General features: G+C 44.8%; 2 protein-coding genes across 2 annotated transcripts; both read right to left on the bottom strand.

The window, feature by feature from the left end:
* Positions 1 to 1109: 1109 nt before the first annotated feature.
* On the bottom strand, positions 1110 to 6653 carry LOC133129123 (E3 ubiquitin-protein ligase TRIM35-like). Its single transcript, XM_061242969.1, has 7 exons — positions 6246 to 6653; positions 4787 to 4882; positions 4450 to 4704; positions 3407 to 3518; positions 2492 to 2997; positions 1970 to 2141; positions 1110 to 1205 (listed from the first exon to the last, which is right to left on the bottom strand). Exons 1-6 carry the CDS (start codon positions 6651 to 6653, stop codon positions 2073 to 2075), a joined length of 1446 nt encoding a protein of 481 aa, XP_061098953.1. The 3' UTR covers positions 1110 to 1205; positions 1970 to 2072.
* A 7197-nt stretch (positions 6654 to 13850) lies between these two features.
* On the bottom strand, positions 13851 to 21694 carry LOC133129122 (E3 ubiquitin-protein ligase TRIM35-like). Its single transcript, XM_061242968.1, has 6 exons — positions 21079 to 21694; positions 19984 to 20079; positions 19634 to 19898; positions 18378 to 18494; positions 17446 to 17954; positions 13851 to 14189 (listed from the first exon to the last, which is right to left on the bottom strand). The coding sequence occupies exons 1-6, from the start codon at positions 21484 to 21486 to the stop codon at positions 14121 to 14123; spliced, it is 1464 nt and encodes a 487-aa protein (XP_061098952.1). The 5' UTR covers positions 21487 to 21694; the 3' UTR covers positions 13851 to 14120.
* Positions 21695 to 21987: the final 293 nt, after the last annotated feature.

Genomic DNA, 21987 nt, shown 5'->3' with positions numbered 1-21987 from the left:
GGTGTAAATTTGATTGATGGATTCTTCACCAGCTTCATCTGCAGTTGAGGGTGTTGGGGCTGGTTCCATGAGAGACATTTCACATTTTTATTGTACCCCTGTATTCATCGCCAGAATGTTTTATTGAACACTTTTTTTTAAGCTCCAATAAAAACACTCAGGACGCACAGACAGAGCTGTGGAACACACAGCACAGGTGTGCAAACTGTGCCTCGGTGAGAGGTGCGTTTCTCACACACGTGTCTGAAGTCGGCTCTGCGTCTGTGGAACATGTCGCTGACACCCCAAGTTAAGAGAGGCTGTCTCATGAAGGACGGCCTGTAGTGTCGTGGTGAAGGTAAATGACTGGGACTCGCAAGGTCTGTGGTTCTAATCCCAGTAGGGCCGCAATAAGACCCGCACAGCTGTTGAGCCCTTGAGCAAGGGCCCTTAACTCCGCATTGCTCCAGCGGTGGATTGTCTCCTGCTTAGTCTAATCAACTGTATGTTGCTCTGGATAAGAGCGTCTGCCAAATGCCATCAATTATGAATGAAGCTGATCACAATATTTTGCTCTCCATGAAACTGGTTGTAACGATAGAAGTCATAAAAATCCTAGAAATATGCAATGAACACAATGGACGGTTTGGTATTGTCCTGTTTTGAATTGGATTGAAACCACTCCAATATGACAGTGATTGATTTTACGTTACCTTTGAGTGACATTCACACTGTACTACAGCTGCTGTCTCCATGGTGATGGCCTTTTATGTGTTACCATGAGCCTGCTTAAGACACAACCACACGTCTTTGCTTATGACGATGGCTCTGTGTTTCTCAACTGATCTCAGATCAGCTCAAGTGAGTGTGGAATAAACCCAAACCCAGCGTATAAGGGGCGTATTTGTCTCTGTCTGTGTTCATACTGCACCGGAGAGAGAGACTTACCTCATCACACACCTGGGAGACACACTGGTGACGGGTCAGGAAAAGAGCAGCACTCTGGAGTGATTCCACTGGTGTTTTATTACACCCCAACTCATTACACACACACCAGTGTACTTACAATACCACCATGTACCACAGGAATTACTCAGTAATAACATTCTGAGGTTATATCAGAGAGATTGAGCAGGAGTGGCAAGCGTTGGTACATTGGATTGGGATGCAGTCTGTCCAGTAAGAGTTCTGATGGCAGAGCGGTTAGTGCCGAAGTTTCCATTTCCCTGTGGATCAGCGGAAACGCGTTTATGAACAGCAGCACACTGACACTGTCAAGGGGTGCAAACCTGCCTTTGTCACCAGTTTCAATGATGATATCCTGCATCAATTTAATAAAAATATTAATGCACCATTGAGCTGATGGTTTTATCCAAAGCGACTTACAGTTGATTAAACGAAGCAGAGGACAATCCCCCCTGGAGTAATGTGGGGTTAAGGGCCTTGCTCAAGGGCCCAACAGCTCTTATTATGGCTACACCCACCAACCTTCTAGGTCCCAGTCATGTACTTTATCTTGAAAACGATATTTGCAATAAAAAGAATGTTAATAACATAAAATACGTATTTTCAATACTAATTCATGCTAGTATTATTGTCTCTGGAATACAATGCGATTAAAAATGGCCATTATTTAGCATGCCTGATTTCCAGCTGCACACACAGAATACAAATTTTACATTTGTCTTGTAAACTGTACGTTTGTCACTTAAAATATAACTGTCTTTTTTAAATTGTATGAAATTAATTGCATGTTATTTAACAAAAACCGCCACACATTCTACCCATAGTTATTGTTATGTGATATGCTATACAGTATACGATGCATAATATATCAATAGTTTCATAAATCATGAACTTTCACTTGTTTCTCTTTTTATTATGCCTTAAATGATGTATTGAATGAAAGTGATTAATACATGATGGTAACCCGTAATGTGCTGTGACTGCAAAGTAAGAACAGTGGTCACTGTTTCCTCGTTTCACAAACCTTTTTCTGCTCTTCCAGAGTTTCTTCCGTCTCCGACAGCTGAGTGCGATGATGATGAAGCAGGCCGCGACCGCAAAGCCCAGGATGAGGAATATGATGACGCTCATGGAGTAGGTGGGAGACGTGGACGGAGGGGTGACGTGTTCAGGAAACGAGGACTCAGTGATGAACACTGTGTGCACACAAAGGAACAATAACAAACTCATCTCAGCATTCCTCTCAGACCCAATATATATGAACATGGCACCCAACGCTGACACATACAGGAGCATCACCTAGAACTTAGCCTTACTATTATGTTAAGAGTTTAAATTTGCTTGGCTTTTATTGATGAATATGAAAAATCTGTGACATTTCTCATCAAGCACAATACAATGTTTATATTTACATTTCAGATAATAGACTATATTTTGTGTTTTTGTTTCTAACATTTGTAATAAACCTGGTCTGAGTTGATTAAATACAGTCCTTTGACTTCAACTGATGTTTACAAACAATCCCACAGTACTATTTTACACTTACAGACACCTTCAGTGGGCAGATTCGCAAAGTCTCCACAGCCAAAAAAAATGGAAACAGTCTCACAGTGAAGGAGTGTTTAAAAGTGTAGAGAGGAGTGTTGTTACTGGGGTCAGAGAATGACACCTTCCCCCTGTCCCAGTCCAGCTGCACTCTGACCCTCTGGAGGGTCCTCTGCACAGTGAGGTGTTCAGGTGTGGAGTTCAGGGCACTGTATTTCCCATTGCACAGGACTATACTCCACACTCCTCCTGCTGGGCTCAGATCCACACGCTCTTCCCTGTTGATGGACTCTTTAACCACACCCACCCACCAGATCTCACCCCCCACTTCTACATCCCAGCAGTGTCTCCCTGAGCTGAATCCCTCAGAGCCCAGCACCCAACACCAATCAAATCTCTCTGGATTATCAGGAACCTGCTGTCTCTCCTCACTGCCTCTCACACTGGTCAGATCCTCAGACAGTGAGAGTTTGGGATGTGCTGTGTTTGGGTCCAGAGTCACAGGAGCTGAAGGGACAGAGAATGAGACGTCAGCACTGAGCTGCACAAAGGGAAACCGTCAGACACAATGGGGTCCTCATGATATAAACTGGGTTTCACAACAACAACCATAATAACCTCAGATACATGTGTGAGAGAAGCAGCAGAACCAAAAGACAATAATATTTCTCAGAGTCACAAGGATAGTATAATCGTTGTAAGAAGGAGCAAAGCCCTTAAATACAGTATCACTCTTAAAGCAGCATTTTATTATGAGCATCAGTGAGATTAAGGACTGGTGCTCAGTCTCTTCACTCCAGGGCTCTTACACAGACAGGACCAATATGACTCTGACTGGCTTCATCAGCTTGTGGAAAGGATGCTGAAGATTCCCCTGTACAGTGACAATGTGGAGCTCCCTGCCCCCAGTACTCACTGTATTGAACAGTCCCCAGCATCTTCTCCCACACTCTGTACTTCAGATTGCCCAGGTGCTTGGCCACATCAATCAGCGCTCCTGAGACCTTCTCTGGATCCCCCAGGGTGCACTGGGCTCTGCAATAATATTCAGGAGTCACTTGTGCTGTGGGCGGGGCTTCATTACCATAGAAGATTATCAGCAGCAACATCAGATCTTCATTCTGTAAGAAAATGGCTCCATCCCTCCCAGCATTCTGCCACACAGCCCCACTGAGAGACACACACTCACAGCCCCAATGAGAAACACACACTCACAGCCCCACTGAGAGACACACACTCACAGCCCCACTGAGAGACACACACTCACAGCCCCACTGAGAGACACACACTCACAGCCCCACTGAGAGACACTCACACACAGCCCCACTGAGAGACACACACTCACAGCCCCACTGAGAGACACACGCTCTCAGCCCCACTGAGAGACACACACTCACAGCCCCACTGAGAGACACACACTCACAGGAGTGTGGGAGGGGGTAAGGGAGGGTATTTATATTTGAGGCAAATAATATTGTAAATACTTTCATATTTTTTAATGTTGCTCCTTAGTCATTATCAAAGCTGCAGTAATAATTACAGAGAGAGAGGCATTTCAAACACATTCCACAGTAGCTCACTGATAGAACACTGAAGAGCTAATAAACTACTCTTGATATTTAACCCGATGAGAGAGGATGGAGTTTGTTTACCTGTTTTGTGTGTCCTTGTAGTTCTGAAATAAAGAGAGTGAATTATTATCACCATGTTAGAAACCTCATTAATATCTTTAAATAACTTTATATTTTTGACATAGAAAATTAAATTTGCTGCTTTAACACTGAAATGTGTACAGTGTATGTTGCATGATGAAGTTGATTTAAAACACTTTCCCTGCAAGACAATAATTCTGCTTGATTAAGTTTTGAGGAGATTCAATGACTTTTGCAAGAATAGAGAATACTATATTGTATAAATGAATGTGTGTGAGCATTAACAGCAGTGTACATAGAGTCCTACAGACACAGAGTGAACAGGTCTTACCTGCAGGAATGAGACGTCTTCAGCTCCCAGCTCCTGTTCTAAGGCTCTGATCTGTTCTGAAAGGGATGATATTTCTTCTGTCATCTTTTCAATCTTCTCCTTCATCATCCGACTCTTCTGCTCCTCTTCCTCCCTCAGTGCAGTGATCCTGGCTGCCTCTTCATCTTTTAGGAACTGCTGAAGTTTCTCAAACTCCATCTTTATCCGTCTCTCTGTGTGCTGGGCCTGGGTCTGGAATAAACATTATTCACCATCATTTCAGGACAATCCAGTGCATTTTCAACACTGTGATTTAAAGGCCTCAGTTCAGTACCTTGATGTGCTCTGCTGTTTGATCACAGATTAGCTTCACTGCATTAAAGGCTTTTAGCTTCTCCTGCAGTGGAGCCAGTGCAGTCCTGAGTTTCTCCTGGAAAGAAATGACAGAGCCCACACTTTACTGAGGAAACGGACAGACAGTAAACTTCACTGCCTACAGACAGCACAAGAGTCCCTGCTCAGACAGAGGGGAGACAGAATGGCTCTATTCTGTTTTCACAGACAAAATTCAATATCCATCCATCCATCCATCCATTATCTTAGCCTGCTTATCCTGAACAGGGTCGCAGGGGGGCTGGAGCCTATCCCAGCATACATTGGGTGAAAGGCAGGAATACTGTAAAGATGGGGACTATAAATATAATACCGGGCACAACGTCCCTCACCCAAACGCTCACACGAGCTAGAAATAAAAATAACCTTCAGGAAGGCATCAGAAGCACACACCGCACGACCTGAACACCTTCCTTACCTTTTCTTTTAAGAGTGAACAAAACCTCGCACCAGCACAATACCTGACTCACTAACACACCTAGTCTACCGCGTGCTTACCAGCTTGGTGCAAGAGCGAACGGTTGACACCAAAGCACTGACAGACTGCCAGCGAGGGCTTTAAATACCCTCAGGAGGTAGGCTCCCCTGGCACTAACGAGGACCAGGTGAAGATAATGAAACCCTGGTGGCCACATCCAGTCACTAACTCCCAACCCTGACAAATACACCCTAGAAAGGTCGCCAGTCCAGCACAGGGCACACACACCATTCACTCACACACTCATACTCACAGACAATTTAGACTCTCCAATCAGCCTAACCTGCATGTCTTTGGACTGTGGGAGGAAACCCACGCAAACACGGAGAGAACATGCAAACTCCACACAGAGAGGCCCCGGCTGACCGGGATTCAAACCCAAAACCTTTGCTGTGAGGCATTCAATATCCAGATGTTTTAAAATGAAAATACCCTACAATGTATACATAATCTCTCATGACACATTAACAGTGATCTTCCATCTTAGACCACATTGTGTCAGACACATTTATCTGAGCATGAACTTTGACCCCGACTGTCCCATGCTGAGCACTGCTCCCTAACACAGCTCTGAGAACGTCTCCACACTCCTGCCCCTCCCTCCTGTCTCTCTGTCAGTCATGTGACACGTAGTGAGGAGCTCCAACTGCAGTCAGGCCTGAGAACTAAAATGGCTCCTTTTGCAGATCATTTCATTTTGGAAATACAGTAAATACTTACATTAGAATGTGAAATAATGAAACATTTTAATATTCAATGTTAATTATACTTCTTTTTTCAGTTATACTGATAACCTTCACCGAGGGCTCAGTAGATGACATCAAAACAAATCATTTTCAATCATCAAGAATTTTCTGATTAAATTAGTAAAATATAAAGTAAAATAAATGATGAATGTGTAAATTGCGTTATAACCAGTTACCTTATACTCTTCTGCAGCCTCCTGAACTGGTCGCACTTTGTGGTTTTCATGTTTTTTTGAAGTTTGACAGATAACACAGATGGGTATTTGATCATCCAAACAGAAGACTTTGAGTTTCTCACTGTGCAGACTGCAGAGCACTTCAGATCCTCCTTTAGCTCTCTGACTTCTCTCCTTTAAGAACGCCTGACAGGTATTCCTCAGAGACAGGTTAATGGGAGGACATTCCCTCGAAGATCTTCTCCTGCAAACTGGGCACTCCACAGATCCCTTCTGATCCCAGTACTGCTGCAGACAGGCCTTACAGAAGCTGTGACTGCAACTCAGGAGAACAGGATCCCTGAAGATTTCAGAGCACACAGGACAGGAGAGCTCCTCTTCCAGGAGAGAAGGAGATCCAGACGCCATTCTGAGCTCAGTAATGGCTTCTGCTAAATCTGCAGTTTAGTTTCACTTTTACTGACTGCTGTAACTGCAGGTAAACTTCATAAATCTATTTAAATGTCTGCTTCTCAGTCTGTTTTTGTTTTTCTATCTTTAGAGGTTCCTTAATTTCTGAAGAATATGCAGTGAGATCATATCCTGAGATTCCCAGTGTAACTGAAGGGTCTGTGTGTGAGAAACTTGTACTTTGCTCTTCCTGCAGGGGGCAGCATTGTGCCACTGAGATTTGAGTGGCTGATCTGCCTGCAGTTTTACACCACAAAATAATAATTCATTATTTGTTGAAAATAACTTCCCCAACACTGCAAGAGAGGGAAGGTTCATCAATGTTAGAAAGCCATCGTAGGGCAGCATTTACTTCCGTATTAAGGTTGATCCTCCGGGAATTACATAGATTTTTAAATAGAGATTCTACGTCATAAGAAACTTTCTTAGTAAAAGATATGACGGATTACTAGTTATTACGAGTAGGAGAAATTGTAGATTTACGCCTAAAACGACTAACAGAACTTATATAAAGTACAGAATGATGTGTAGTTCCCGAAGGTATATTTTAAGGGTTCTGATTGTACGAAAGCCCTAGATATAAACCTCTATAAAATATAAAATAAAGGTTTAGGGTTACATCTTAGTCTATACATTCAGACTAGACTAGGAGATAAAAAGGAGATATAAAGGTTAATATAAATAAATTAAGCTTTTGAAAAGCTCTAACAGGTACACAGCAGCAATGGTGTAGTTAGTAAATTGCTCCACTTTAACCTGACTCCACGTTTGCTTTGTACAGAATTTGAGGTATGTGCGCAGGGCGGTAAAATCCTACTCACTTCCTTTGCGATGACTCAATTCACCCGATTCAACAAAATAACTTAGGGTCTTCAGTCCAGATGGAGAGGAGTTGAATCCGGCGTTTTCGCTCTGAGCCTCAGGCGGCTAACCCGATATTTTCCTACATGTACGCTGAGCTACAGCATTTATCGCAACATAAGGGGCATTACAGTAAAACTAAATTAAATATATTTGTGAAAATATTATCACTGCAACAACACGTTGTCATTAAAGACACTTGTATTATGACACGTAAACTTCCCCCCTGGATCTCAGGACCGTACGGCGGTGTTCCAGTGGTTGTGCCGCACGATCTGTTGTGACCGGCGACACCACAGAGCAACAGGTGATTGGCTGCAGGGTCGCCCGGGGCGACCGTGTCTCGCTGTGTAGGGGAAATTCCCTGGAGAGGCGACGTCTTGCAAACAACCTTTCCCTTTCAAAATAACCCAGTTCTTTCACAGCAAGGAGAGCTACAATAATACTAACTTTATTAGAACTGCAGCAAAACAAAGCACGGAGAATGCATCACACCAATGTGAGAATACACTCTAGATTTTAGCGGTACTTTTCCATCACGCGTTGTACTCCTGGGCCCACTTCTGCTCTTTAAGTCATGTAACATTTGTTTTGCAATTAACACACTGCTGCAGTAACTACAAAACTTACATTTATCATCCGTTTTTTCTCCTAGGCTGGTTAAGGAGGAGCCGACCTTGGGTGCGCTTCCTCCTCATTCTTTTTCCATCATAACAAGCACCTGAGCGCACCCCCGAATGGGAGAGTGTTCTGCCGTATCTCCTGAAGCTGTGGTCGAGCACTCACCCCTCCCTTACATTTTTGCTGGTTATCTGTCACAAGCACAATTTATTATTTTAAGCAGTTTTCTAACTATATGCATTGTACATATCTGGATACATATATCCTAGGTTACATTGTACTAGATTATATTTTTCTCCCACAGCTGCTCTCTGGCTCCCTCTGCAGGTCAATAGGGTGTTCACAGCCTGATTGCTCGAGCTTGCCCAGACACGTGACGTTTTCGTGCGACTCGTCTCAGGTTGTTGGACCGTATTCAACTCCAGAAGCAGCAGTACCTTGACGTTTCGCTTTGTACCTGCAAAGGGTGCTCAAAGAAAGAGCGTTTCTTACACAAGGGAAATCCACAGCAACAGACGCTACTACAATTCCATGGCTCAAACGGATGGTGCAGTGGGTAGCACTGCCGCCTCACAGCAAGGAGGTCGTGGGTTCGAATCCCCGTCGGCCGGGGCCTCTCTGTGCGGAGTTTGCATGTTCTCCCCGTGTCTGCGTGGCTTTCCTCCAGGTACTCCGGTTTCCTCCCACAGTCCAAAGACATGCATGTTAGGCTGATTGGAGAGTCTAAATTGCCCGTAGGTATGAGTGTGTGTGTGCCTTGTGATGGACTGGTGACCTGTCCAGGGTGTATTCCTGCCTTTCGCCCAATGTATGCTGGGATAGGCTCCAGCCCCCCTGCGACCCTGTTCAGGATAAGCGGGTTCAGATAATGGATGGATGGATGGATGGATGGATGGATGGATGGATGGATGGATGGATGGATGAAGCCAAAATGTGAACACAGCGCTCATTCCGGTTGGAGATTCACAGCTAACGGACATGGTGGCCATTCTGTTTGAGAATTACAGAAAGACAAACCTGCCCTTTAAAAGAAGGGACAACGCCAACAAAAAAACAAACGAAGAGGACTCTTCAAAAAGAGCGACAAAAATGAAAATAAAAGCAAGGATTCTGTTTCATTTTTCCTTCCTTTATCTACATTTAATATGATGAAGCCCAGTCTCAGCACAGTCCACTCATAGCAATGAGCACAAAGTCTTACTTTAAAATGTTTACACGATTATATTGTAAAAGAATGAATCAATAATGCAGCAACATTCCGCAATATACTGTATTTTGGCCATATGTTTGCATATGCAGAAATACTCTTAATTCCAAATCCCAACACACAACGACTCAGGAGGTAAGAGCAGTCGTCTTATTGGCTCAGGAGGTAAGAGTAGTCGTCTCATTGGCTCAGGAGGTAAGAGCAGTCATCTGGCACTCGGTGGGTTGCAGGTTCGATCCCACCCTGGGTGTGTCGAAGTGTTGGAACAGCCTCCTCGTTGCACAAAGAAGGGCGGCTTGTAGCGTAGTGGTTAAGGTAAATGACTGGGACCCCGAAGGTCGGTGGTTCTAATCCCAGTCTAGCCACATTAAGAGCCGCACAGCCGTCAGGCCCTTGAGCAAGGCCCTTAACCCTGCATTGCTCCAGGGGAGGATTGTCTCCTGCTTAGTCTAATCAACTGTAAGTCGCTTTGGATGAAAGCATCTGCCAAATCACATGTCATGTAATGTAACAATGTTGAGTCAGAGAATGCAGTAGGGAAACAGGAAGTCTTTGTGTCGTCCACAAGATATTTCTATATTGTCCACATAACACAATCGGCACATGGGGAGACATTAAATGGAGGAAAAAAAGCGCTAGTGAGCCGTTTCTAAGGAACTGCCGTTCCACTTGTAGCACAGTTCTGTTATCTAAGATTTACACTCCTGTTTAGATGTACTTTTACAATATTTAAGCTACAACCTTCAATGAAAACCCTCTGATGAAAAGTAGAAGACAAAACACTTTGTGGGGAGCTAGAGGAACTGATGGAATGCATAAAAAAAGACATTATTAGACACACTTCCCAGATAACACAAAATGTTCTCCCAATGTTACTGGAATGTTTTGTCAATGTCATCACAACATTGCCACAACGTGGCGGCAACACTACGAGAATGTTTCTGTGTTAGCTGGGCCATTAGCATGTGAACAGAGTGGTGTATCCACAGCCTCTAGCGGGTCACAGGGGAACGTCCTCACCTGGGGACAGGTGAGCAGTCCTGGGGCCCAGGAGCCCCGCCCACGCCTGTGCGGCGGCCACGCCCGCGTGGGGGAGACCCTTGGTGCGGTCCGTGATCCAGTGGTTCATGGTTCTGGCTGTGTGAACGGTGTTGGAGAAGTCCAGGCTGCAGGCTCCTGCTCCCACACTGGGAGATGCTCCGGACAGAGGAGAGGAGGGGACCCTTCATCGCCAAGCCCTTCTGCACGAAAACGCCATTGGAGACGGTCGCCGTGGCGCCCAGGCTGGGCTTGGTTAGGCTCCTGTGTAGCTCTGTTGCTATATGACATGATAAGGTACATGATCCATTAGGAACATTTTTACTTTGTTACACCAAGTTATTTGTGCGATTATCTACAGTGCATCCGGAAAGTATTCACAGCGCTTCACTTTTCCCACATTTTGTTATGTTACAGCCTTATTCCAAAATGGAATAAATTCATTTTTTTCCTCAAAATTCTACACACAACACCCCATAATGACAACATGAAAGAAGTTTTTTTGAAATTTTTGCACATTTATTCAAAATAAAAAACTAAGAAATCACATGTACATAAGTTTTCACAACCTTTGCCATGAAGCTTGAAATTGAGCTCAGGTGCATCCTGTGTCCACTGATCAACCTTGTGATGTTTCTACAGCTTAATTGGAGTCCACCTGTGGTAAATTCAGTTGATTGGACATGATTTGGAAAGGCACACACCTGTCTATATAAGGTCCAACAGTTGACAGTGCATGTCGGAGCACAAACCAAGCATGAAGTCAAAGGAATTGTCTGTAGACCTCCGAGACAGGATTGTCTCGAGGCACAAATCTGGGGAAGGGTACAGAAAAATTTCTGCTGCTTTGAAGGTCCCAATGAGCACAGCGGCCTCCATCATCCATAAACGGAAAAAGTTTGGAACCACCAGGACTCTTCCTAGAGCTGGCCGCCCGTCTAAACTGAGCAATCGGGGGAGAAGGGCCTTAGTCAGGGAGGTGACCAAGAACCCGATGGTCACTCTGTCAGAGCTCCAGCGTTCCTCTGTGGAGAGAGGAGAACCTTCCAGAAGGACAACCATCTCTGCAGCAATCCACCAATCAGGCCTGGATGGTAGAGTGGCCACACGGAAGCCACTCCTTAGTAAAAGGCACATGGCAGCCCGCCTGGAGTTTGCCAAAAGGCACCTGAAGGACTCTCAGACCATGAGAAACAAAATTCTCCGGTCTGATGAGACAAAGATTGAACTCTTTGGCGGGAATGCCAGGCGTCATGTTTGGAGGAAACCAGGCACCGCTCATCACCTGGCCAATACCATCCCTACAGTGAAGCATGGTGGTGGCAGCATCATGCTGTGGGGATGTTTTTCAGTGGCAGGAACTGGGAGATTAGTCAGAATTGAGGGAAAGATGAATGCAGCAATGTACAGAGACATGGGGGCGACATGGCTCAGGCAGTAAGAGCAGTCGTCTGGCAGTCGGATGGTTGCCGGTTCGGTCCCCCGCCCGGGCTGTGTCGAAGTGTCCCTGAGCAAGACACCTAACCCCCAAATGCTCCTGACGAGCTGGTCGGCATCTTGCATGGCAGCCAATCGCCGTCGGTGTGTGAGTGTGTGTATGAATGGGTGAATGAGAAGCAACAATTGTACAGCGCTTTGGATAAAAGCGCTATATAAATGCCAACCATTTACCATTTACCATTTAGACATCCTGGATGAAAAGCTGCTCCAGAGCGCTCTTGACCTCAGACTGGGGCGACGGTTCATCTTTCAGCAGGACAACGACCCTAAGCTCATAGCCAAGATATCAAAGGAGTGGTTTCAGGACAACTCTGTGAATGTCCGTGAGTGGCCCAGCCAGAGCCCAGACTTGAAACCGATTGAACATCTCTGGAGAGATCTGAAAATGGCTGTGCACCGACGCTCCCCATCCAACCTGATGGAGCTTGAGAGGTGCTGCAAAGAGGAATGGGCGAAACTGCCCAAAGATAGGTGTGCCATGCTTGTGGTATTATATTCAAAAAGACTTGAGGCTGTAAATGCTGCCAAACAAAATATTGAGCAAAGGCTGTGAATACTTATGTACATGTGATTTCTTTTTTTTCTTTTTTTCATGTTGTCATTATGGGGTGTTGCGTGTAGAATTTTGAGGAAAAAAAAGAATTTATTCCATTTTGGAATAAGGCGGTAAAACCCGTTTACAGTGAACCCACAATTTCGACACAGCAGACAGTGGTGTTAGGGAACTACAGAAAAACAAACCTGCCCTTTAAAAGAAGGGAAATCACAAACAAAAAAAAACAACCAAGGAGCACTCTTATGCAACCGCAAGAAAATCAACAATAAAATAAAAAAATAAATAAAATCAAAGGAGCGATTTAATTTCCTTTCGTTATATTCACAGTGACCTGCGTGTGGAAGACGCAAATATTTAAAAAAGGAAGAGAAATGTTTTGGGGCTGACCGACTGTACAAGTCACACACATAAAAAATAAAATAAATAAAAAAATAAAATCTATAGCTTTTCCAGAATGATTCCAAATCCAACCAACAACAGTAACTAGCGCATTTACCCCTGCGAAACGGCAAAAAAATTATTTTTATTTCTCTTTTTTATTATTAAAAAGAGGACCTTTTTGATGGTAAATTGATCGGTCCACTGATAATATTGTTTAATATATAATATTGCACCACTGGGTCTGGGGTTAAAAAAAAAAAATCACTCGTTACCATGACAACACAGTCCGAAATCTGCTTTAGATTTAGGACGTGGAAAGTAGGATATCTAGAGAATTTACAACCTTGCAACCAATGAGGGGTTAAAGAACTATATTTTGTAAATTTGCAGTTCTCCAGGGACCAATGAGACACAGTAAGGTAGAATAAGGGGTAATCAGACCTGGGTCAAACACACAACTGTTTGGGATTCAAATACTTATCTACGCTTTACTGAGTTTGTACGGTAAAGACATACTCTCAAAACGTGCAAACCCCACCTTCTGGTGGATCTGGATCGATCGAGCGCAGAACAGCATTTGAATTTAAGAACAATTACCCCTCCGATCGCTCCTGTTCCAGCGGAGCTAGCATGGCGCAACAAATCCTTTTCACATCAGCAGTAGAAGTAGGGGAAAGAGGGGGCGGCCATTTTTAAATTTGTCTACAGAAATCCATGTTTGGCATTTACATTTTTATTCACCTTTTTATTTTCCTGTTTTTTCCTTTTTTATTTTATACAGTATTGAAAACAACAACAAAAAAAAAGAGAAATGCGGAGCGTTCACAGTTTTCCCGAGGAATTCTCTCTGAAGTGGATCTCTACGGGGCGCCACACTCCACGGCCCGAGGCCCGCTCCGTCCTCCGCTCAGAATTCGCGCTGGGAGTCCAGGCCCCATTTTTAAATCATCTACAACACTTCATGGACTGTTTTTTCTTTTTTTCTGCCATCTTTTTAAATTTTACATTTATTTTTCATTTTCTTTTGCGTTTTTTTGTTTGTTCTTAATGGAAGGAAGAGTCAGTTTCCCGGTGTTTATAGGTAAAAGGGACTACCCAGTCCATGCGCAAAACAGGCCAAAGGGATTATTTTTTTAGTTCTTTTTCCCCTTCTCTCTCTCTCTCTCTGCCGGTCCTTCACTCGCTCCGTTCGAGGTGTTCCTTTACGCTACGTAGGTGTACACTTTGCGGTCCTTGGGCGTTCGTGCCAAGTATTCTCTCTCTATCCTTCAGTGCGCTTTTTAATGACCACGGGACTGGGGAGGAACCTGGCCCTCAGCTGCTGAGTCACCTGGGAAACAAGGCACAAAAGACCTAAATCACAATCAATTTTTATAAACATTCATACACACACTCACGGCGACTGTCTGCCACACAAGGCACCGACCAGCTTGTCAGGAGCATTTGGGGGTTGGGTGCCTTGCTCAGGAACACTTCAACACAGCCCAGGCGGGGGATCGAACCAGCAACCCTCCAACTGCCAGACGACTGCTCTTACTACCCCCCTCTACTCTACTGCACGAGGTCACACATACGCCATTAGCATGTTCTCAGCTGAGCATTCTAATGCTGATGTCACAATCACTAACTCATTTGAATAAATTCATCACTCAACCAATCAGACCCAGGCCTGCCCTAGTTAGGGGCGGACCCAACTTTGGCTGCCACTTGACATTATATGACAAATAATAATTACCTTCGGCTTACCGGAGAGATTACACATCTTACAAACGGTAACATCCAGGTCACTTTGAATTACACACGAGAGGTACGGTCAAAGAGGCACCCGAATTTAATGTCAGAATTTCACATGAAGGCAAACTGCCAGCCGTTACCTCCAACTCACACAAGCTTTCACAAACTAGCATGACACTTCAGGTGAGCGATTATGAGGCGAGAAGGGGATCTTCCACCAGTGTTAAGGAGTGTGGGCCTGGGCTACGCCGCTAGGCCTCACCTCTGCTACGAGAACGTTGTGCTGCATCTCATGCTAGCCCTGGACTTTCCACCTCTGTTCCACACTCAGTGCCAACAAACAGCAGCACACTCTGCGGCTGTCCTGAACCACAGTCAAAGCCCCCTCACCTGTGGCAACTGATGCTTTGGCTCCCTTTTCATTGACCTCCATCTTGGCTCTCTGTAGAGCCTTGGAGACATACAGTGGCTCTAAGCCCAGGGAATGGGAGGAAACCATAGTTAACTGTTACATAATAACACAGTCTTTGAATTAATTCAAGTGTGCTTGCTGATAGGAGTAATACTGCCGTTTTGCCTTTCTGCCATGAGGGGGCGGTGGAGTGTCATTCTCATTGCAAAGAGCCAATGAATCAGGACCGAATTTGTAGCAGTGGCTGTTTTTTGAGTTTTTTTTACAAGGTGTAAATTTGATTGATGGATTCTTCACCAGCTACATCTGCAGTTGAGGGTGTTGGAGCTGGTTCCATGAGACACATTTCACATTTTTATTGTACCCCTGTATTCATGGCCAGAATGTTTTATTTAACACTTTTTTTTAAGCTCCAATAAAAACACTAAGGACGCACAGACAGAGCTGTGGAACACACAGCACAGGTGTGCAAACTGTGCCTCAGTGAGAGGTGCGTTTCTCACACACGTGTCTGAAGTCGGCTCTGCGTCTGTGGAACATGTCGCTGACACCCCAAGTTAAGAGAGGCCGTCTCATGTGGAGCTCTGCCTCGACAGAAAACCTGCAGCACCCGTGCACAGACACGGCGGGAGAGACGCCAGGCAGCGAGGGACACTTCCACATTAAACCACCAGGGGGCAGCACAGCAGCTCACACATCTGTGTGTGATTACACCAACAGGGGGCAGCAGCTCACAGATCTGCATGTGATGACACCAACAGGGGGCAGTACAGCAGCTCACAGATCTGCATTTGCGCTGGAACAGCCTCCTTGTTGCACAAAGAAGGGCAGTCTGTAGCGTAGTGGTTAAGGTAAGTGACTGGGACGCGCAAAGTCGGTGGTTCTAATCCCGGTGTAGCCACAATAAGACCCACACAGCCATAGGGCCCTTGAGCAAGGCCCTTAGCCCAGCATTGGCCCTCCAGGAGAGGATTGTCTCTTGCTTAGTCTAATCAACTGTAAGTCGCTTTGGATGAAAGCATCTGCCAAATCACATGTAATGTAACAATGTTGAGTCAGAGAGTGCAGTAGGGAAACAGGAAGTCTTCATGACGTCCACAAAATATTTCTGTATTGTCCACATAACACAATACACTTAACAAATCAGCACATGGGGAGACATTAAATGGAGGAAAAAAAGCGCTAGTGAGCCGTTTCTAAGGAACTGCCGTTCCACTTGTAGCACAGTTCTGTTATCTAAGGCTTACACTCCTGTTTTGATGTACTTTTACAAGATTTAAGCTACAACCTTCAAGTTATTGATGAAAAGTGGAAGACAAAACATTTTGTGGGGAGCTAGGGGAACTGATGGAATGCATAAAAAAAGACATTATTAGACACATTGCTCCCCGGGTGGATTGTCTCCTGCTGAGTCTAATCAACTGTATGTCACTCTGGATAAGAGCATCTGCCAAATGCCATCAATTATGAATGAAGCTGATCACAATTTTTTGCTCCCCATGACGTGAAACTGGTTGTAACGATAGAAGTCATAAAAATCCTAGAAATATGCAATGAACACAGAAGACGGTTTGGTATTGTCCTGTTTTGAATTGGATTGAAACCACTCCAATATGACACTGATTGATTTTACGTTGCCTTTGAGTGACATTCACACTGTACTACAGCTGCTGTCTCCATGGCGATGGCCTTTTATGTGTTACCACGACCCTGCTTAAGACACAACCACACGTCACTGCTTATGATGATGGCTCTGTGTTTCTCAACTGATCTCAGATCAGCTCAAGTGAGTGTGGAATGAACCCAAACCCAGCGTATGAGGGGCGTATTTGTCTCTGTCTGCGTTCATACTGCACCGGAGAGAGAGACTTACCTCATCACACACCTGGGAGACACACTGGTGACGGGTCAGGAAAAGAGCAGCACTCTGGAGTGATTCCACTGGTGTATTTATTACACCCAACTCATTACACACACACCAGTGTACTTACAATATCACCATATACCACAGGAATGACTCATTACACACACACCAGTGTACTTATAATACCACCATATACCTGGGCGACATGGCTCAGGCAGTAAGAGCAGTCGTCTGGCAGTCGGAGGGTTGCCGGTTCGATCCCCCGCCCGGGCTGTGTCGAAGTATCCCTGAACAAGACACCTAACCCCTAAATGTACCTGACGAGCTGGTCAGTGCCTTGCATGGCAGCCAATCACCGTTGGTGTGTGAGTGTGAGTGTGAGTGTGAGTATGAGTATGAATGGGTGAATGAGAAGCATTAATTGTACAGCGCTTTGGATAAAGGCGCTATATAAATGCCATTTTTTGTGTTTTTGTTTATAAAATTTGTAATAAACCTGGTCTGAGTTGATTAAATACAGTCCTTTGACTTCAACTGATGTTTACAAACAATGCCACAGTGCTACTTTACACTTACAGACACCTTCAGTGGGCAGATCCGCACAGTCCCCTGAGTTCTAAAGAATGGAAGCAGTCTCTCAGTGAAGGAGTGTTTAAAAGTGTAGAGAGGAGTGTTGTCACTGGGGTCAGAGAATGACACCTCCCCCCTGTCCCAGTCCAGCTGCACTCTGACCCTCTGGAGGTCCCTCTGTACAGTGAGGCGTGTAGGTAGGGAGGTCAGGGCTGCGTATTTCCCATAGTACAGCTCTATACCCCACACTCCTCCTGCTGGGCTCACATCCACACGCCCTTTCCTGTTGATGGACTCTTTAATCACACCCACCCACCAGTCCTCACCCCCGACTTCTACATCCCAGCAGTGTCTCCCTGAGTTGAATCCCTCACAGCCCAGCACCCACCACCAAGCATCAACTCTCTCAGGATTATCAGGAACCTGCTGTCTCTCATCACTGCATCTCACACTGGTCAGATCCTCAGACAGTGAGTAGTTGGGATGTGCTGTGTTTGGGTCCAGAGTCACAGGAGCTGAAGGGACAGTGAATGAGACGTCAGCACTGAGCTGCACAAAGGGAAACCGTCAGACACAATGGGGTCCTCATGATATAAACTGGGTTTCACAACAACAACCATTATAGCCTCTGTGAGAGAAGCAGCAGAACCAAAAGACAGTAATATTTCTTAGGATTTCACAAGGATAGTATAATCGTTGTAAGAAGGAGCAAAGCCTGTCAGTGTTTCTGTAGCCCCTTAAATACATTATCACTCTTAAAGCAGCATTTTATTATGAGCATCAGTGAGATTAAGGACTGGTGCTCAGTCTCTTCACTCCAGGGCTCTCACACAGACAGGACCAATATGACTCTGACTGGCTTCATCAGCTTGCGGAAAGGATGCTGAAGATTCCCCCTGTACAGTGATAATGTGGAGCTCCCTGCCCCCAGTACTCACTGTATTGAACAGTCCCCAGCATCTTCTCCCACACTCTGTACTTCAGATTGCCCAGGTGCTTGGCCACATCAATCAGGGCTCCTGAGACCTTCTCTGGATCCCCCAGGGTGCACTGGGCTCTGCAATAATATTCAGGAGTCACTTGTGCTGTGGGCGGGGCTTCATTACCATAGAAGATTATCAGCAGCAACATCAGATCTTCATTCTGTAAGAAAATGGCTCCATCCCTCCCAGCATTCTGCCACACAGCCCCACTGAGAGACACACACTCACAGACCCACTGAGAGACACACACTCACAGCCCCACTGAGAGACACACACTCACAGCCCCTCCCGACTGAGAAACACACACTCACAGCCCCACTGAGAGAAACACACTCACAGCCCCACTCAGAGACACACACTCACAGCCCCACTGACAAACACACACTCACAACCCCACTGAGAGACACACACTCACAGCCCCACTGAGAGACACACACTCACAGCCCCACTGAGAAACACACACTCACAGCCTGACCCCACTGGGAGAAACACACTCACAGCCCCACTGAGAGAGACACACTCACAGCCCCACTGAGAGACACACACTCACAGCCCCACTGACAAACACACACTCACAACCCCACTGAGAGACACACACTCACAGCCCCACTGAGAAACACACACTCACAGCCCCACTGAGAATCACACACTCACAGGAGTGTGGGAGGGGGGAAGGGGGGTATTTATATTTGAGGCAAATGCTTCAATATTATTATATATATATAGATGTTCCTCCATCGTCATTATTAAAGCTGCAGTAATTATTACAGAGAGAGAGGCATTTCAAACACATTCCACAGTAGCTCACTGATAGAACACTGCAGAGCTAATAAACTACTCTTGATATTTAACCTGAAGAGAGAGGATGGAGTTTGTTTACCTGTTTTGTGTGTCCTTGTAGCTCTAAAATAAAGAGAGTGAATTATTATCACTGTAGCCAATACTCAGTCCATTAAGACCATGTTAGGAACCACATTAATATCTTTAAATAACTTTTGATATTATATGACATAGAAAAATAAATGTTCTGCTTTAACACTGTTATACATGTGTACAGTGTATGTTGCATGATAACGTTGATTTAAAACACTTTCCCTGCAAGACAATAATTCTGCTTGATTAAGTTCTGAGGAGATTTGATGACTTTTGCAAGAATAGAGAATACTATATTGTAGAAATGAATGTGTGCGAGCATTAACAGCAGTGTACACAGAGTCCTACAGACACAGAGTGAACAGGTCTTACCTGCAGGAATGAGACGTCTTCAGCTCCCAGCTCCTGTTCTAAGGCTCTGATCTGTTCTGAAAGGGATGATATCTCTTCTGTCATCTTTTCAATCTTCTCCTTCATCATCCGACTCTTCTGCTCCTCTTCCTCCCTCAGTGCAGTGATCCTGGCTGCCTCTTCATCTTTTAGGAACTGCTGAAGTTTCTCAAACTCCATCTTTATCTGTCTCTCTGTGTGCTGGGCCTGGCTCTGGAATAAACATTATTCACCATCATTTCAGCACAATCCAGTGCTGCATTTTCAACACTGTGATTTAAAGGCCTCAGTTCAGTACCTTGATGTGCTCTGCTGTTTGATCACAGATTAGCTTCACTGCATTAAAGGCTTCTAGCTTCTCCTGCAGTGGAGCCAGTGCAGTGCTGAGTTTCTCCTGGAAAGAAATTACAGAGTCCACACTTTACTGAGGAAACGGACAGACAGTAAACTTCACTGGCAATACAGGCAGCACAAGAGTCCCTGCTCAGACAGAGGGGAGACAGAATGGCTCTATTCTGTTTTCACAGACAAAATTCAACATCCATCCATCCATCCATCCATCCATTATCATATCCCGCTTATCCTGAACAGGGTTGCAGGGGGGCTGGAGCCTATCCCAGCATACATTGGGTGAAAGGCAGGAATACACCCTGGACAGGTCGCCAGTCCATCGCAGGGCACACACACCATTCATTCACACACTCATACCCACTAGCAATTTAGAGTCTCCAATCAGCCTAACCTGCATGTCTTTGGACTGTGGGAGGAAACCCACGCAAACACGGGGAGAACATGCAAACTCCACACAGAGAGGCCCTGGCTGACCGGGATTCAAACCCAAAACCATTGCGGTGAGGCATTCAATATCCAGATGTTTTAAAATGAAAATATTCTACAATGTATATTTAGTCTCTCATGACACATTAACAGTGATCTTCCATCTTAGACCTTCCAACAGACATTGTGTCAGACACATTTATCTGAGCATGAACTTTGACCCCGACTGTCCCATGCTGAGCAATGCTCCCTAACACAGCTCTGAGAACGTCTCCACACTCCTGCCCCTCCCTCCTGTCTCTCTCTGTCAGTCATGTGACACCTAGTGAGGAGCTCCAACTGCAGTCAGGCCTGAGAACTAAAATGGCTCCTTTTGCAGATCATTTCACTTTGGAAATACAGTAAATACTGACATTAGAATGTGAAATCATGAAACATTTTAATATTTAATGTTAATTATACTTCTGTTTTCAGTTAAACTGATAACCTTCACCAAGGGCTACGTAGGTGACAGCAAAACAAATCATTTTCAATCAACAATTTTCTGATGAAATTTGTTAAATATAAAGTTAATCAAATAAATTATGAATGTGTAAATTGTGTTATAACCAGTTACCTTATATTCTTCTGCTGCCTCCTGAACTGGTCGCATTTTGTGGTTTTCATGTTTTTTGGAAATTTGACAGATAGCACAGATGGGTATTTGATCCTCCAAACAGAAGACTTTGAGTTTCTCACTGTGCAGACTGCAGAACACTTCAGATCCTGCTTTAGCTCTCTGACTTCTCTCCTTTAAGAACGCCTCACAGGTATTCCTCAGAGACAGGTTAGGGAGAGGAAGTTCCTTTGAAGATCTTCTCCTGCAAACAGGGCACTCCAGAGATCCCTTCTGATCCCAGTACTGCTGCAGACAGGCCTTACAGAAGCTGTGACTGCAACTCAGGACAACAGGATCCCTGAAGATTTCAGTGCACACAGGACAGGTGAGCTCCTCTTCCAGGAGAGAAGGAGATCCAGACGCCATTCTGTCTCCGTCTGTTCTGAGCTCAGTAATGGCTTCTGCTAAATCTGCAGTTTAGTTTCACTTTTACTTCCTGCTCTAACTGCAGGTAAACTTAATACATCTCTTTAAATGTCTGCTTCTCAGTCTGTTTTTGTTTTTCTATCTCTAGAAGTTCCTTAATTTCTGAAGAATATGCAGTGAGATCATATCCTGAGATTCCCAGTGTAACTGAAGCGTCTCTGTGTGTGAGAAACTTATACTTCCTGGTAGACACGCCTGGTTATCAGAGACACTTCCTGCATAAAATATCTTCACCAACACTGCAAGAGAGGGAAGGTTCATCAATGTTAGAAAGCCATCGTAGGGCAGCATTTTCTTCCTTATTAAGGTTGATCCTCTGGGAATTAAATTGATTTTTAAATAGAGATTCTATGCCAGAAGAAACTTTCTTAGTAAAAGCTATGATGGACTACTTGTTATTACGAGTAGGAGAAAATGTAGATTTAGGACTAAAACGACTAA

Source organism: Conger conger, chromosome 5 (assembly GCF_963514075.1).
Source record: "Conger conger chromosome 5, fConCon1.1, whole genome shotgun sequence".
NCBI lineage: Eukaryota > Metazoa > Chordata > Actinopteri > Anguilliformes > Congridae > Conger > Conger conger.
Note: the sequence above shows the minus strand (reverse complement) of the source record. Positions and strands in the feature narration are given on the sequence as shown.

Coding starts and splice junctions, on each gene's coding strand:
- LOC133129123 (XM_061242969.1), bottom strand. CDS start 6,653: ATGGCGTCTGGATCTCCTTCTCTCCTGGAAGAGGAGCTCTCCTGTCCT. Junction 3,519..4,449: donor GACCTGTTCACTCTGTGTCT/GTAGGACTCTAT, acceptor TGCAGAGCCCAG/TGCACCCTGGGGGATCCAGA. Junction 2,998..3,406: donor GCTGGGGACTGTTCAATACA/GTGAGTACTGGG, acceptor CTGTCCCTTCAG/CTCCTGTGACTCTGGACCCA.
- LOC133129122 (XM_061242968.1), bottom strand. CDS start 21,486: ATGGCGTCTGGATCTCCTTCTCTCCTGGAAGAGGAGCTCACCTGTCCT. Junction 17,955..18,377: donor GCTGGGGACTGTTCAATACA/GTGAGTACTGGG, acceptor CTGTCCCTTCAG/CTCCTGTGACTCTGGACCCA. Junction 14,190..17,445: donor TCTGCCCACTGAAGGTGTCT/GTAAGTGTAAAG, acceptor CTTGTTTCCCAG/GTGACTCAGCAGCTGAGGGC.